We start from the raw sequence: 18,391 nt of genomic DNA, 5'->3' as shown, positions 1-18,391 counted from the left end.
AAAGATTTGGGGAATCTTCGATATTTTCTAGGAATGGAGATAGCAAGGTCAAAGGCAAGTATTTCAATCTCTCAAAGAAAGTATGTTCTTGATCTACTTTCTGAAGACGGACTGTTGGGTTGCAAACCAGCCGAGATTCCTATGGAACCCAACCTTAAATTAGGAACTGATAAGGATAGAGAAGAGGTAGATAGGGGGAGATATCAACGGTTAGTGGGAAAACTTATCTATCTTTCTCACACTTGTCCGGACATAGCTTTTGGAGTAAGTGTTATAAGTCAATTTATGCATGCTCCTAGGGAGAAACATTTTGAAGCTGCCTACAGGATATTGAGATACTTAAAAAGGGACTCCTGGTAAGGGGTTGCATTTCAAGAAAGATGTAAATCGAAGCATAGAAGTCTACACTAATGCAGACTGGGCGGGGGCAGTTAATGACAGGCGCTCCACAAGCGGTTACTGCAGCTATGTTTTGGGTAATCTCGTGACATGGAGGAGTAAAAAGCAATCTGTTGTGGCACGCAGCAGTGCTGAATCTGAATATCGAGCTTTGTCCCACGGTATATGTGAAGGAATGTGGTTACAACGGCTAATGGGAGAACTAAAATTATCCTATACAAAACCTATAACATTACACTGTGACAAACAGGCAGCAGTTAGCATAGCTCATAACCCCGTACACCATGACCGTACCAAGCATGTGGAAATTGATCGCCACTTTATTACGGAGAAAATTAACAAAGGGGAAGTTTGTGTTTCATATCTACCTACAAGACAACAAGTAGCAGACGTGTTAACCAAAAGCTTGAGCAGAAAAATGTTCGAAGAAATTATGGGCAAGCTGGGTTTGATTAACATCTACACTCCAGCTTGAGGGGGAGTGTTGGAATTCCTTAAATTAAGCAGATTTTCTACCTTAGTTCTAGGAATTTCCTTGTACTATTAGCCATAATCAAATTACTAATTTTTAGGGATAGGCTAATTTCTAGAGATTATTTCCTTTTTATTTTTCCTGCTATTCTTTAAAAGGCTATAGTCAGATTAGAAAAAATAAGAATAATTCTTCTTCCTAAACTTGTTCAGGTATGAATCATGACTTCTACTTTGTCTTTTTCTTTGCCATTTCATTTTTGTTTTAGTTTCAGATCTATTCTTTATTATTTGTATTTCATTTGATTTTTTTTATGATTTTTTTGTTTTCTTCTTTATAAATTCTGTCTTTGCTTGATCATCTCTCTTTTTTTTTCCAGATATATTTATTTATCACTCGAAGCAAAGCAAAAGGGAAAGTAGGAGGGTTTTGAGGATAGTGAAAAACGATTGGTCCTGCTTCATCGGAGATTCATTTCAGGTATGAATATGTACTTGAAATTTGTCTTTTTATTTCATCTCTGTTTTTAGTTTCTTATATGTACTTCCTTTTACTAATATACACAAATTTATATTTATCACTGCCCTGCTTCAGACCTAAATTTGGAGATGCTAGAACATAACTTAAGGTCTTTGGTATATTTTACAAATATTTTTATACAATAATGTAGCAATTGGAAAGTCTCCTTGAGTTTGAATAATCTTTGATAGACTTTTGTGTCAATTTTGAGTTAGGGTTTTTAATTTTTTCTAGTCAATTTGGTTCGATTGGATTTGGCTGATCTCCAAATATGGATCAATGTTTTCTCATGTTAATTTGCTAAGAAATAGCCTTTAGTTTTGGGTTAGGCTCGAGGTTAAGCCCTTTAATTTCTCTGTAGCTTCTAGTCTGGCTGGCTTGGGCTTTTGGCATGTTGAGTAGTTAAATAGGTGACAATCAAAGATAATGTGTTGTCCTTTCTGTTAACACTAGCTGATATCTGATATTTGATCAACATTAAGTGAAACGTGATAACAAAATATCAAAAGTTTTAATTAGAGAAGCATGAAAATCTTTAGCTATGATTATAGTTTTTGTTTGCAAAACTATAATCTGAGTTTGAAAGTTCTAGCTTTTTAACCTCTTAGTTTGATTTCTATTTGCTAATGTTAATTTATGTTATTGTTTTCTGTATGAATCATTCATTCACCTCGTTAGTTGCATGCGAGAATGACCTAGTTTTATTATTTATCTGTTTGGGGGCAGGTTCACACGAATATATTCTTGCTGTTTCTTTAGGTTAATATGTTAATTCTTTTCTGCTAGGTTTAAGTTTATTTGACATTCATTTGCGGTAACATTATGTTTGTTTGCCTTTTTTTTTGTTTGTAGGTCTTAGCTTTTAGGGAAATATCTCCCCAGGCTCCTACGCACATTTTAATGACTAACTGAGCAGTAAACATTTATGCCCTCTATCATAGAGGAAACTACAATTATGGCTGGGTATTAATTTGGAAAAAAAGTATGGAGTATTGTTAAAAGAATGCTGCTCAAGTTTTGTCAATTTGATTTGCCTTTTGCGTTTTGCTCACTCTTGATGCTGTATGAGGAAAAGAAAGAGAAGGCAAATAGGAGTGAAATTAAATGGAAATTGTATCGAGAAATTCTGGTGGTAAAGACTAAGAGAGTCTTAGTGGTTATAAGAAGGTGGGGAACTGAAAGAACATCAATGCTGAGGAAAACCTTAAAACTTGATATGCAAGTATTGATAGGTATAGGCCATAAATCCATGAGATAAATTGAGCTTCTAAATATATCCGTACAATGAAAAACCCTAATAAAAGCTTAAAGCAATATCCATTATTCATCCTTGTTGGAAGAAATTGTATTTAGAGTTAAACTGCATATACCCCTCCTTCGTTGTGTCAAAATAGATGACCTTCCCAATGAACAGAAAGTATGTCACCGATTCTAGAATTAAAAAGCTCATCACCAAGTTATTTCAATCCATCAACTTATTGCAATCGCTAAAAAACTTGTAAGGAGTGTAATGAAACAAACATAAGGCTCAAAGATGTCCAATGAAATAATTTAGTGTTAGAATTTGCAATTTGTGTATCCAAGGCTTGTTCATTTGTTTTCTATGTCATAATCATGTTTAAGGTGTCATGTATTTATTATAAGTTTTGACATTTTAAAATGATTTGTAATAGCCTAAATTTTCAGTGGTGTCGGAACAGTGATTCGAGATCACTAAATCCGACAAATGAGTAAAAAATATTAATAATTTAGTGAATATAAGTTAAGTGTGATGTTAGGAAAATTTTTTGAAATAGCGAATAGTGTACTAGAAATAAAAATTTTAAAAATTAGAATCGAAAATGAGATATCGAAAGTTTGAAAATTTAAAAACGAGCCATAAATATTTTTATAAATATTTATGGAGTGTTAATAAGTTAGTATTAAAGTTTCGTTAAGAAATTTTAAAGTTTTGATAGCTAATTGAATAAAAAGGATTAAATTGTAACAAATGTAAAATTATGGGAAATGATTAAATAGCTTAAATGATAAAAGAAAGAGGGTTTAAAATGCAAATAGACCCAAGGTCTATTTGGGCTGGACGGTAAGGTGCATGAAATCAGCAGGGAATTTGATGAATTAAGGGCAAAATTAGAATATTGCAAAATTTACTTAATAAACTAGGACTAAAGTGGAATTATCTAGAATTCTCATTATTTTTTTGCATTCTCATAAGCAAAAACACCATAGAAGGGTTTTCTTAAGCTGATTTTTCATATTTTTACTGCAAATCGAGAACCTGAAGCAAGTCGAGGAAAAGAAAAAATAGCTGATTAGTCCTTGAACTTTCACAAATTTTGCAAATCGACCCAGGTAAGTTCATATGGTTGAAGTTTAATTATAATATGTTAATTTTATGAATTATATAATGTAATATGTATGATGAAATATATTTATTGATAAATAAAGAATAAAATAACAACACGAAAATTGAATAAATAATTAAATTGAGCGGAATGTTAGATTTGAGTACTTCTGATCAGTGACAAGTGATAAGTGGTAGCCTCAACTACACTTATCTAATCAATTATAAGTAACAAGTGACAAGCGACAAGCGACAAATGATAAGTGGTAGCTTTAGCTACACTTATCTGATCAGTGACAAGTGATAAATGTGATCAGTGTAAGACCGTGGCAGGACTATGCCTTCAAAAGGTGATAAGTGATCATACGCAAGACCATAGTTATACTATGGCAAAGTGAAAGTGAAGTACTCAATTTTCCGTAACCATTCCCTAACTTAGTTAAAGAATGATATGTGACAAATGGGCCCAAAAGAATTAAAAGAAATGGATAAGTAGTAAGTTTATACAAGGGAACTCACCAATTGCTGTGGTTGACAGGTGAACTTAATAATTGTGTATATTGTATAAGTGTATAAATATTTGGTAAGATTTATGTTTTATGCCTATGAACTTACTAGGCTTCTATAAGCTTACATGAGTGTAATTAATATCTCTTGTAGATTGACGTGGAAGTATACGGAGGATCGGATCAACACAAAGGATCACACTATCCAGATTATCTCCAGTAGCTTTTGTAAATTTCATTTTGATTTATATGGCATGTATAAGGTTTGATGATTATATAAATACTAAGACTTGTTTAAGAAATATACATTAAAGTAAAGAATGATGAATATGTTAAATAGTATAATTATAATAGTAGTATAATTTGGTATCAAATTGATTGAAATGAATTGGTTGGTTGGATTGGTCTCGGTTTTAAAATTTGTAGGGAAGGTTAGATATTTATAAAAGGATTATATTAAGCAAAAAAAAAAGAACTTTGGGATTTTGCGAAAAATTCCTTATGGTTTCGATTTAATTTTGGTTTGGTCTCGAAGTATGTTTTGGGCTTTGGAGGCCCATCTAAAGGACGTCATTACATGTTTTAGTAAATGAATAGTATTTAACTCGTATTAATGGAAAATTAATTTGGTAAACTCCGGTAATGCCTCCTACCCTATTCCGGCGACGAATACGGGTAAGGGGTGTTACATGATTGGTGTTATATTGATTTTGATATGTTTTTGTGCTTGTGTAATATTGTATTTTAGCTATTTTTCTTGTGTCATGTACAATATTACCAGGTCTGTTTAGTAATAATATTTTCTCTAAAGGTTTCTCTTTTTAGGACGTCGGCCATTCATATTAACCCAAGGTATCTCTCTCTACAATCTGAAGTAAATTTTCTACAATCTCTCTCTACAATTTCTGCTGTCGGCAAGTGTTATCCCAGCAGTAAGTGTCCTAAATTTCTTTTGCCGGACAACTGATTTAGGCAACCCAAATAAGCTCGCTTAATGTGAAGCTGATAATCACCTGCATCTATGACCTCCATGCTCTGCACGTTTGCAACAGGAATTTAGCAATATTTTTGTATGTCTCTTGAAATTATCTTCAATCTTATTTTCACGTTTGAGTCACCCGTTCATTTCTATCAGTGTATGTTTTCAGTGCTTTATTTGATATGTAGGTTTCTCTACCAATGCATCATGTGCAAATTTGAAAGGACATGCTAATGTGTTTTTACCAGGGAGCTATCTAACTCCTTGTGCAATTGCAGATGGATATACCTTCCAAATTGGCTTTATCTTTCCTTTTCTTTCTGTTACTATCTCATGCTTTGAGTAGTCTTTGCATGCATGTTACCTTTTAGCCTGCTTTTCTTGCATAACACAATTAATGAGCTAAACATACAGGAACAAGCTCAGTTAACATCTGTAGATCAAATGAGAGGGGGAAATATAGAAAGTTTGGCTGCAATTCAGCAGACTAGGATGCTTGCCCATACACTCTCTCAAAACAGTGATCCTAAGTTTCGGGTTATTTAAAACTGGTTGGCTAAATACTTGCAATGTGTCAAGATAGCTCTTAATGATATCATCGTTACTATGCATGAGTTAATATATGCACTTATGTGCTGTATGTTTTGGGGCATGCAGAATTCAAAATTTCTTCAATTTGTATCCAAGATGAGTCGAGGTGAACTTATCATTGATGATAATCAGGTCAAACCAGCATCAGAGAACTGGGCAACAGAATATCAGCAACAGTACAATGGAGGTGCTTCTTGGGCTGATGAATTTGCTCATTATGAGGCAAGTAGAGATCTTGTGGAAGGTAAAGAAGCTTATATATTAATATGTCCTGATAATCAGTCATGAATTCCTTTTAGCAGTTTCCTCCTCCTTTTCTTCTGCCTTGCCTATGTAGACTAAAATGGAACTAACATCACTGACCTTAGGTAGTAATCTCATTCACCAACCCTAGGTGGTTGAAACTAGTTTTGATGATTGGAGAATGTCCCAAATGATAATGATGGTTTGGTTAGTGCTATTATCTATATATCTACTATAATTTAGCAAATAAAGTGTGAATGACTAATGATTCTGTATTATTACATCTTCAGTTGAACTTTTAAATCAACTAAACCTGTAAATCTTATATGAGATTATCTATATTTGTTATTTATAAAATATGCTACTCACTGTTTTGGTGGTTCTTAGTATTTCTATGGGCCAAACCAATGGGTAATGGAGTTTGCTGCTAAATTGAGCAGTGAGAGCTTATTGATTATAATAAGTTAGAAGATAAACTGTCACTGATGATTCTTGTAATTGTATATCTCTGTTTGGTATTGAACCAGCTAAAAACATTGTAATTTGTATAGAAGTTCTTATTATACAGAATCTGCTACTCTGGTTGGTGGTTCTTTGATTTTCTTCAACCTGATCAATGGGCTGAGGAGTTTGCTACTGTATGAGAACAACTAGGGTCTTTTGATTTGCTTATTCAGGATACAAAGTGCAACTAATGATTCTGCATGTTATGTATGATTTTGAGACTCTTAAACCGTGCGAAGCTCTTATTCTTATTTGAAATATTCTAATTTTCTTCGTTTCATTAAATGTTCTTGACTTGATGGTTAATAGGTTTTCCGTGGACCTGACCATTGGGCCAATGAATTTGGTGCTGAAAGATTGCAACAAGAGTGTGTCGATGATCAATGGGTCAATGCATTCTCAAAGTTGCATGTTGATGACTGGGCAGAAGAATTTGATCGTCAAGTTGGTGAGGAGGCTTTGGGAGATAGTTCATCTGATAACTGGGCACATTCATATGATGAGTAAGTGTGGTAGCCTTGAAGAAGTTCACTTTATAACCTCTCTTAATTCTACATGATTGTTTTGGTTGTGAAAACTTGTAGGTTCCTCAGCGGTCGGACGCTTCAAGGGGTGTCTATGTATTTTCTGATATGAATCCATATGTTGGTCATCAAAATCCTTTAAAAGAAGGTCAAGAGCTATTCAGGAAAGGACTTTTGAGTGAAGCAATGCTTGCCCTAGAGGCTGAAGTTATGAAAAATCCTGAGAATGCTGAAGGTTGGAGATTGCTAGGAATAACCCATGCTGAAAATGATGATGACCAGCAGGTAATCCACTTTGCTCTAGTTTGTCAGAGTTGGATAGTTCATGTGTATTATTACACCAAAAGACATTGTTTTTGTGTTCTTTAATACTACAAGAATTTCTATTAAGAGATGTGACTGCTTGTCTAGTTCAGCCATCTGTTCAGCATCTTTGGTTACGATTCTTTGCCTGGCAAGGTTGACCATTTACCTTTCTATTCCACCTAAATCTAAATCATTTTTAATCTTGTCTAATGCCCTGTGAATACCATCATATTTTAGATAACAGAACAACCTATTGATTAAGCAAGCAAGAAAACCTTTTGAACACAAAGGATCTATTTTCTTGTACTGCTACATTTTGTGTTTTATTTGCTGGCTTGATATAGCCATGTTGGTGTACCATGCAATGTTCATTTCTTGTATATGAAAACTTCTAGTGGAAAGGGATAGAAGGAGCTATTTTTCGTTTAAACATTGAAGTTTGTAATATGATTGGTATTACGTTTATCTTAGTGGCTTGAGGCTTCAGTCAGAGTTCCAGATCTAAGGCCGCAGTCTTTGCCTGGCTGCTAATGTTCTGGATCTAACCTATTATCATTTGTTGTCTCATGAACTAGTAGTGCATTACATTTCACTTATCATCCGCTTCTATTTATTCTTGAACCATGTCAAAACCTTTTTGGCTTAATTAAAATTAATTTGAATGGATAAGGTTCCATCTTAAACTATGTCTATATCAAGCCTATGAAGTGTAATGTTTCACATTTATTGCAAATTGTTTTGGATGATTAATGTGTCTGCTTGTCATTATCTTGTGACTTACATGGATTATGCTGGATCTTTTTATACTTATGTTATTCTTGATTAATGCATCTGCAGTTTTATGTGGTTTTTACTGGGGTCCATATATTTGACTTTGTAGAAAAAATGTAATTCACTGATTAGATATCTCTGTACAGGCTATTGCAGCAATGATGCGTGCTCAGGAGGCCGATCCTACCAATTTGGAAGTACTTCTTGCTCTTGGTGTGAGTCATACAAATGGTTAGTGAATGCTTATCCCTTTAATCAAGATGAGATTAAAATTTTGGAGTGTCAAACAAATAATACTGTTTGAAAAGTTCAGAATTGGAACAGACTGCTGCTTTAAAGTATCTGTATGGATGGTTACGTCATCACCCAAAGTATGGTACTCTTGCGCCACCGGAGCTTGCTAATTCTTTGTATTATGCTGATGTAAGTACACTAGGGTATAATTCGTTGTTTTTTTGGTTGGTTTTTGTCTTTTGGAACAATGCCTTGATATTGCAATCTTGGTTTGAGTGTAAGCCGCTTCCTCTAGTGTTATTGTGGGATAGTTATACAGCTCTCTTATAGGGTTGAATTATTTACTTGCTCCATCTTTGTAACCTTAGGCTGCTAAAAAGATTCTCCAAATAACATGTTTCACCTAGTTGGACCTTAGAAGACAAACTAGCTCTTCTATTAAGCTCCATGTAATTAGTTATTTGATTTGTTGAAGCTATTTTTTAATTTACATATACCCTTGATCATCTCTTTCAAAATGCCTTTTTTAATGCATTCAGATCTTGCATATGCAGTTTGATTTGTTTAGCCTCTGTTACTGAGATTGTCCATTTAAAATTATTTGATGATAAACTTCCCTTTGCCTGTGGTGGCCATATTTTCAGCACTATTGAATTTAGTCTTTTGGTGTATGTCTGGATCTTTAGGCACTAGATTTGAAGCCAAACTATGTGCGTGCTTGGGCAAACATGGGTATCAGTTACGCCAACCTGGTTTGTTATATCCTTCACTGTTCTCTCATTGTCTTGACATTCATGAAAAGGGAACTGCATTTCTTTCTTTATGTCTTCATTTCCTTTTGCATATTTTTGAGATGGTCAATCCTTCTAAATGAAAATTTATGGGTATGTGGTCAGAAATTAAATCACCTTGTTTTCAATATATAGGTATCAACATATTTTGGAAAAATAATTCGTTCGAAATAACACTAATCTCGATGGAAAGATGAAAGCTTATTTAATTGGTCAGTAATAGATTTTTATGGTCTAAAATGAAACCCATATTGGTATATCCCGGCCTGGGTATATCCCATTCTCGGTATATCCCGATTCCCCACTTTTTTTCCTAAGTTTCTTTACCTTCTTTGTCTTTAATTCCTCAAAAAAAAAAGTAATTTAAATAAAGTATTAATTACCATAAATGTTACCGTTGTCACATGGGGATTTAGAAAAGTAAGTTCTCTCTCTTCCGTTCATAGCTTCCCCATTTCTTCACCTATTCATCCACCTCTTTAAATTTATTTTCCTTAATTTATTTCCACTTTTAGGGTCTGTTTGATTGCCAGTAAAATATTTTCCGTAAAATAATTTCGGGAAAATGTTTTACTTTTTTGTAAAATGATTTACTGGAAAATATTTTCTGGTGTTTGATTGAATCTGTGTAAAATATTTTCGGCTATTTGGCAGATTTCCTGGAAATATTTTTCGAAAAAATTGTTTTTACATATATTGATATATATTAATAAATTTTTATATTTTAAATTGTTTTACATATATTTCAATGATTTATTTATAATAATACTCAATTATTAAGCCACAATATTAATCGTTATAAATTGAAAAAAATTAATATCAAATAAATTATTTGTAATTGTATTAAAAAAACAAGTATTGAATAATTAAAAAAATAAGTTACTGGAAAATCGATAAATAGAAGCAATTTTCTACTGGAAATGAAGGAAGGAATGAAGGAGGGGATAGAGAGGAGAGCACGGAAAATGTCTTACGGAAATTGAAAGAGTAAGACATTTTCCCTAAGGGTCTGTTTGATTGGCAGTAAAATGTTTTCCGTAAAATGATTTCTGGAAAATGTTTTACTTTTCTGTAAAATGACTTACTGGAAAATATTTTCTGGTGTTTGATTGAATCTGTGTAAAATATTTTCCGCTGTTTGACAGATTTCCTGAAAATATTTTCCGGAAAAGTTATTTTTTACATATATTAATATATATTAATAATTTTTTATATTTTAAATTGTTTTTACATATATTGCAATGATTTATTTATAATAATACTCAATAATAAGCTACAATATTGATCGTTATAAATTGAAAAAATATTATCCACAATGAGTACTAGTAAGAATATTGAATAATTATAAATTGCTTCGAAACCATAATGAGTACTAGAAATAATATTATCCAAATACATAATTAGTAGTACACCACATAATAACAACATTGTCCAAGTGCATAATATTACACCACATAAAAGTATCAATATCTTCAACCCTGAGAAAATTTTTGAAGCTAAATTTTTCTATGCTTCTTATTTTTAACTAAAAACATTTTGGCCTCTGATTCATGACTCCCTAGATAATCACACACAGAACACAAGAATTCATCATCAAATCCTTCTTCCTCCATCGACATCACTTGTTCGTAAAGCTGTGCTGTCTTGTCGGCAGTAAATTGTTTCAAAGCATTAGCAATTTCGCCAAGTTGCTCACCCACAAATTTAATTTGTTCATCAACGAGACTTTCTTGACCACTTTTTCTTTTACGTTTGGATGTGCCAGATGAAGATACATTTGTTCTTACCTCTTCAGCCTCTTCATTGTCGCAGTCTACAGGCATTGAATCTTCATTACCATCATCCAAATCTATGTCAGCAAATGTTCTAGCAAAACTCCCTGTTGCCATATCTTTGCCAACAACCACAGCCATTTCATCATAATGATCAATGCTTTTATTCAAAAATGGTTCATACTTCTTGTGTGTCTGTTGGATATTATACACAATTAGAATAACAAGTAAAAAACAATTGAAATATACTTAACATATATATACATATATTACCATCACTGTTGCATCGTATGTTGCTCTATCACATGTGATCATTTTCATGTTATCATCCCATCCAAAACCACTTTCACCTCGAATTTTGCATATAATCTGCCACTGGTTTTTTACTGTCCTCAAATGATTTTCCACGTGCTTCGTATCGCATTGGACTTGGAATCTAGAAGAAATGGCGTCAGCAACTCGATTAATAGAAACTGATTTGAAAGTATTAGAAGGCTTATTTCCTTTTCGAGCCTCCTCTGCTAGAATTTCAAGGAAAACATGTTCCATCGATTTTGTCCACCTGAATTGCTTGGAGGTCCCTTCTTTGTTGCCCTTACCCATTCTACATAATAATTGTCATTGTCAATAATTTCAATATCCAACAAGCTTAAAACATAATAATCAATTCAATATCCAACAATGTTAAAACATAATCAATATCTAACAAATTCAAGACATATATCAAAATCCAACAATCTAAAATTTGACAATGTTATTATCCAACCAACATTTACAAAAAAAAACATCAGTCTAAAACATACATAACATAGAAATAATAACCCTAAGCCCTAAATCTACCTAATATTTCTAGCCATATAATCAGTCCACATAGTTTCTGCAATCTCATCTCTCTTAGCAGACCATTCTCTTGCTTCTTGTCTTTCTTCTCGCTCCGAGAGAGTTTGTATTATCGAATCAAACTCAGACTCATCGTATAATCCTTGATTAAGTAAATCACTAGGATCAACTCCAATTATATGATTATGAATTATACAACAAGCCAAAACTATATCTACTTGAGTTTGAAAATTCCAAAATGGTTCAGCATCTAATACACGAAACCGTTTCTTCAAAATCCCAAAAACACGTTCAACAGTGATCCGTAATGATGAATGTCGAAGATTAAAGAGTTCCTTTGCATTTTCAGGCTCTTCAGCACCAAACTCTTTTAAATGATATCGAACACCACGATATGGGGTAATACATCCAATTCGGATGCCATATCCAGCATCAGCAAGATAATATTTACCTACAATTTTACAATACGTAATTAATACTGATAAACTATGAGCTTACTGGAACTATTTGTGATAAATATTACCTTCTGGAATTCTTAATCCTCTTGGGCGTGAAAGTGCATCACTTAAAATACGAGAATCATGTGCACTACCTTCCCAACCAGCTAGAACATAGGCAAATTTCAAATCAAATGTAATGGCAGCCAATACATTTTGTGTCGTCCCCCCTTTACGGCTACGAAATCTTCCTTGCATGCTAAGTGGAACCGATGCACGAATATGAGTTCCATCTAATGCTCCAATACAATCTTTAAAATAAGGATAAAACCTTGGATTGTTTCTAATTTCACTAGGAGTTGACTCATCAGGTAATCTAATAACTAGTCTATACAATTTCAAAATAGCTCTCAATACAACCCTAAAGTAATGGTGAACTGTCTGAATTGATCTATAATATCTAGATCCAATCACTCGAAACCTTACATTATGACCAATTATATGTAAAAATATAACTACTTGCTCCCTAATATCGACAGATTTAGACGATTGTAACAAATTATTCGTACTAAGAATATCACATAAATTAAAAAAGGCGATCGGTCTCATCCTTATTATATCAATGCAATGCTGGTCACCACTATATAAAATACTATTAATATAGTTTTCTCTTTCATAATCTCGATTCACACGAGGGCGAGAAGCAATTTCCTTCCTAGTTTCTAATTTTTTAATCCAAAGAGCCCCAAAAGCTAAAACTGAAGCCACAACTCCGGCAATTGCCATTTGATTTTGATTACGATCCATCTACACAAAATAATGCCACACAAATATATGATCACTACTACAAAAGATGCAAGATTTTCATAAGATCACATAAAGTTACCATGACTAAAAAAGTGCATACATACATATCAAGCTAATTATAATTGCCCAATAATAATTTTTTAAAGTAGCACTTAAATATTGATCATAGTTAATACAATACTTCAATTGGTGCAAGAGTTTGTTATATATTATTAAGTTACCAATACATACATATATTGATCATGTATTTATAAAGAGTTTTAAATTATAATATGTTTCATGTATTTAAAGAGTTTTAAATATATTGATCATGTATTAAAGTTACCATGACTTAAAATATCTTTCATGTATTTGTTATATATTGATCATAGTTAATAATATGTTTTTATAAAGTTACCATGACTTAAAATATATTGCCCAAAAGCTATAAATGTTGATGCCTCTTTTTTTAAAATATAAAAGAGTTTTAAATACTTCAATTGCTATCAAGTGTGTTTTCTTTTTTTATTTCAATATAAACAAAAAAATTTGACAATGTTATAAATTTTTTTTATTTCTATTTTTTATAATTTTTTTAAATTATAAATTTGACAATGTTATAAAAAAAATTTATTTCTATTTTTTATAATTTTTTAAATTATAAATTTGACAATGTTATAAATAATGTTTAACTGCACTGCTACAATTGCTATATATACAGTTAAAATTTCGGACATAATTAACAAAAATATCAGTCTTATCATAAATATAACAGCTCATCACTGCCATTTCCCAACAAATTACAGAAAAAATGTAAATCAATAATAAACCATACCCAAACACATCCAACAACCATTTAATTCACTTGAACCGAATTATAACAACCACAAATGCATATTAGAAGGCTTATCATAAATCAAGCACACCACAAACCTCTTATGAAAATATCGACCAAGGCCACCAACACGAGTACGAATGCTGAGGTAGAGGCTAGGACAGCAAGAACTATACAGCTGGAGGTCAAGCATACAAAGAAATTAGAACCGTTAGGAGCAATAAAAAATAGAAGCTAAGACAACATCAGTCTTGCCATCATCAATAAACATAATCAAAATCCAAATCAATAAACATACAAAAATTGGGTCATCTTCAACCGTTTATTTTAACACAATTACATCCAACTTGTATAATTAAAGACAACATCACATGTTTTTATCTTTTCACTTCTATAATAATTAAATTTATATCGATATTAATTAAAAACTCCAACATTTCATCCATAATTCCTGATATAATATTTAATCATCCTCAACAACTCTCATTACCATATTAACAATAATCTGTAGAATTATGAGCTAAAAACATGTGAACTTCGCTCGTGTGAATGGAAGTAAAAAGAAAAATACTTATTCATAATTTATGATTAGTTTCTTTAAAAAGAATTAACTTATTTGAATTAACTTATTTTTAAAGGCAATTATTATATAAAATATCCAAAAGCCGTAAGCAGTATCTACATATAATTCAATCTGTAGAATTATATTAGTGTCAAAACATACTAACCCAATGGAGGAAAAATACATAAAAAATGAAACTCTAATATATTTATAATTTAGTTTTCCAAAAACAACCTTTATTCATTTATTTTTCTTTAATTCCCACCTTTATTTCATGTTTCTTTAACCCAAATTCGATGTGTTTAATTCAGTTAATTATGCAGAGGAGAAGAGTTCAAAGAAGCACCAAATTTATAGCAAGGAATTCCAGGCTATGTTAGATGGTTTAGATGAAGAAGAATGCTTAGAAGAAGGTGGTCAAGCAACAGAGAAGAAAATGTGTTTATCTATGCATCAAGTTAAGGCTTTAGAGAAGAATTTCAATGTGGGAAACAAGTTAGAACCAGAGAGAAAAGTGAAGTTAGCTGAAGAATTGAGGTTACAGCCAAGGCAAGTGGCTATTTGGTTCCAAAACCGACGTGCTCGTTGGAAGACCAAGGTGTTGGAGAAAGATTATGCAATGCTTAAAGCTAATAGAGAGAAGGAACCTCCTAGAAATTGTTCAGATTGCTTGAATAGCCCCTCAGACAATAGACAATTAAGTGGCGATGACTGTCCCTCAGTTGTATTCAACTGAAGCATATGCTTGGTGACTGAAGGGTCTCAGTACGGGCTACCAAAGAACTGGATTCAGAGAAAAATCAATAAGCTAATGAGAAGAAAATTCGGATTGTTTGTCGGAGGGAGGGGACGGATGATCACCATATAAATTGGAAGTGAAGGGCTGGGAAAATTATACTGAATTATACGTTCCAAAGCCAAGTCTACCAGGCCTTTCTGACGCATTGAGCTGAGCTTTGGACTTTCTGCTTTTAGCCTCACCACCAAACTGTTGCTTCTTTAGAACATTACCTATTTTTTGTCAAAATTTTCACCTTTTCTTGTTCTTTAAGAAAAAAATCAATTTATTTGAACATCAATTATTTGAAGCCAAATTTTTCTATGCTACCCTCCTACTGTACAGAATATAGTGATTTTGAACATCAATTATTTGAACATCACAGCTTTGAAGATGCTTTGTGAGGGAATCTAGTGATTTTGAGTCACCTAAAACTCCTCAATAATATCACATAAATTTTCTGTAAGGTACTTTTCTCTTCTAGACTGTAAGATGCATTAGTAAGGACATTTTGTTCTCTGAAGTAAAGATTCTGGGAGTTGAATAATTCTGTTTCATTTTTTGGCAGGAGAAAATTCTGGGATAAGAATTGGTTTATACACCCCCTATCATTCCATATTTAAAGGCATCACCCCCAGTGGGAATTCTGTTTATGGATCTTGCTAACATGTCATATTGTTCTTCTGGGTTGGCATAAATAATGGTTTTTGTCTTGGATTTTGTAGTTGGTTTGAGGTGGCATAAATAACAGCATTATTTGACCGATAAACAGAGCCATTGGGATCAACAGAAAAATGTGACAACTAGGTCTCTCAAACACTGGCAGCTACCTCTACCATCCTTTAGAAGCATGCTAGGTTGGGTGCTTAAGTAGGCATTATTATAAAGAATTTTATCACTTTAGAGAGTGGGATTTGAGTAGTCATTTTTAGTTATTTTTTCCCCTTTAAATCACCATTTCACATGTCTTTTAAGTTGAAGTTGCAGAATATTTTCTGAGTACTCATTTGCTAGAATTTTAAAGTTTCTAATATAGTTCGCTCAGATGGTAGTCCTCATCGAAATAGGAGTGTTGGCTCTTATCAGATTAGGAGCTTTATAGAATCTATTATAAAACAATTTCTACTGCTCTCCACATAGTATGATCCAATCAATTCTAACAATGAAACTCACTCCTACATGAAACACTAATTACCTAACCGAACCTTTAGCAATCCCATTGTTGCTCCTTTTTTATTGATTTTCCAAAACAAGAAACCCAAAAAGAAAAACCGAACCTCCAAAATGAAATTCAGAACACGAACAATCAGTTAGACCCAAAATACTAATCTTCTGGCCTTATTCGATCCAATCTGAATCACATCCATGCAAACCCAAAAGATAAAAAGAAAATCCTACCCAAAATCAATAATAATGCCAAGAAAAGCAATCATTTCTTTTTCTTTTTAATAACAAACTCAAAATGAATTAAACAACGCTGAATAGAACCGAAGCATCATCAAAGACGTGAAATCAAACCCAGAAATCTAAAATAAGTTACCATAATCAAATGCAATAATGAATCAAATAAATCACTGATAAATCAAACATTTAGCAAAGAAGCTAAACCAGCTAAACAAACAAGTGATGCTAAACAGACAAATTATGAACATCAACGAGTAAACAAAGAGTTTACCTTAAATACGAATTTGTTGGCGATTCGGGAATAAACAAACCCTTGATTTTCTGGAACTGGAACTGGGTGGAGGACCGGAGGTAGACCGGAGGTGGATCGATGGAGGACGGAGGTAGCTTGATGCCTTGATTTTGGATTTGGGAAAAAAAATGGAGGAGGGGAGATAGGGTTAGGGAAGACTGTCGGCAGTAAAACAAAATAATAATGTTGTGGATACAGTAAAATTAGCAACAATAGCAGAGGAGATGAGGCAGAGATGATGAGGAGCTATGGAAATGGTTTCAACGGTGAGAAGATGAGCTGTGGAAAATGTCTTACCGATTTCTAAGGGGTAAGACATTTTCCGGAAATATAGGGTTGATTTTCCCGTGTTTTGGAATTGATTTTCCAAAAGGAAATCATTTTCCTCCAATCAAACACCGGAAAATGGGGAAAACCATTTCCGGAAAATCATTTCCCCTTATCAAACAGACCCTAAAATGTAACCCATTTTCCCTTGTTTTGGAGTTCATTTTACAAATGAAAAATATTTTCCGCCAATCAAACGCTGAAAAAGTTGGAAATGATTTTCCGGAAAATCAATTCATTCAATCAAACAGACCCTTATTCTCTGTTGTTTTTCCATTCTTTGATCTCTGTTAATCCTCTCTTTCGTTTTCTTTATTCTCTTTCCCTTCCTTTCTTGTCCTTTCGTAACAAACCCCAGACACTGCCGCGCCATCAACACCTTCCGGCGTCTTACCTCCGATCAAAGGTCAGTTTCCTTCCCATTATTCAAAATTTGAATCCTCAAATCTATCTCTTCTATCCATAGCACCCCATTTATTCGTCGACTCCCTCTCTCTCTCTCTGTCTGTTTTGAATTTCTTCCTCATTTTTTTTCTAGTTTTGCATAACCGAATGCCAAAAAAAAAACACAGAAAGACGCTACACTAGGTTTTCTCTGCCGTTTCTGGTTTATGTGATTTTTTGAAATTCTCTGCTTTCAGGTGTGAATCATCACTTGTACTTTGTCTTTGTCTTTGCCATTTCATTTTGTAAAGTCTCTAGTTTTAGTGAAGTCTCTTCTTTCCTTTCCCTTTTATCTCACTTAAGATAATGCTTTAAACTTTTTCACCTGTCTTTCTTTCTAATGTGACAGTCCAGATAGCCTACTGGTCTCGTGGATAAAAAACTGCTTCCTGGGATATGTAGTACTCTTCCTGTCCATAAATAACTGTTTTTAGTTAGTATCTTTCTTGCCCTGTGTATACATTCATGGATTCCTTTCTATCTCTTTTGCAGGTGCAAAATCTATAATAAATAGAAGTTGAAACCGCTTATGGTATTGGAATTTTTGAAAACATTGTCTCATTTCGTCTCATTCATCTCCATTTTTTTAATTTAACAGATATTTTCTTTCGGTATCTGGTCTCCTGTCTTTCCATCCGTCCATGGCTCTTTTATTGTTAATCCTGCCGTCGCCCTTTTCATTCTTGTTTTAGTTTCAGATATATGCTTCTTTTTACTTCTATTTTCAGTGT

At 33.1% G+C, this 18,391-nt stretch overlaps 2 protein-coding genes and 2 long non-coding RNA genes across 5 annotated transcripts in view; 3 read left to right on the top strand and 1 right to left on the bottom strand.

The window, feature by feature from the left end:
* The window catches only part of LOC107887432 (uncharacterized), a 33,712-nt gene extending 29,040 nt beyond the window's left edge, over positions 1 to 4,672 (top strand). For both annotated transcript variants that reach the window (XM_041084326.1, XM_041084325.1), the window contains 2 exons: positions 1,251 to 1,351; positions 4,395 to 4,672. The gene's annotated coding sequence lies outside the window, so the exon portion shown is untranslated. The remainder of the gene's footprint in view (positions 1 to 1,250; positions 1,352 to 4,394) is intronic.
* Positions 4,673 to 5,035: 363 nt separating this feature from the next.
* LOC107950351 (peroxisome biogenesis protein 5-like) lies at positions 5,036 to 18,368 on the top strand. Its single transcript, XM_041084337.1, has 7 exons — positions 5,036 to 5,092; positions 7,142 to 7,366; positions 8,305 to 8,389; positions 8,472 to 8,581; positions 9,079 to 9,144; positions 17,575 to 17,622; positions 17,755 to 18,368. The coding sequence occupies exons 2-7, from the start codon at positions 7,190 to 7,192 to the stop codon at positions 17,839 to 17,841; spliced, it is 573 nt and encodes a 190-aa protein (XP_040940271.1). The 5' UTR covers positions 5,036 to 5,092; positions 7,142 to 7,189; the 3' UTR covers positions 17,842 to 18,368.
* Positions 13,758 to 17,435, bottom strand: LOC121212133 (uncharacterized). Its single transcript, XR_005907336.1, has 2 exons — positions 16,869 to 17,435; positions 13,758 to 14,031 (listed from the first exon to the last, which is right to left on the bottom strand). It is a non-coding gene; the product is annotated as an uncharacterized lncRNA (long non-coding RNA).
* LOC107888618 (uncharacterized) lies at positions 14,799 to 16,686 on the top strand. Its single transcript, XR_001681423.2, has 2 exons — positions 14,799 to 15,660; positions 15,762 to 16,686. It is a non-coding gene; the product is annotated as an uncharacterized lncRNA (long non-coding RNA).
* Positions 18,369 to 18,391: the final 23 nt, after the last annotated feature.

This window comes from Gossypium hirsutum, chromosome A13 (genome assembly GCF_007990345.1).
Source record: "Gossypium hirsutum isolate 1008001.06 chromosome A13, Gossypium_hirsutum_v2.1, whole genome shotgun sequence".
NCBI lineage: Eukaryota > Viridiplantae > Streptophyta > Magnoliopsida > Malvales > Malvaceae > Gossypium > Gossypium hirsutum.
Note: the sequence above shows the minus strand (reverse complement) of the source record. Positions and strands in the feature narration are given on the sequence as shown.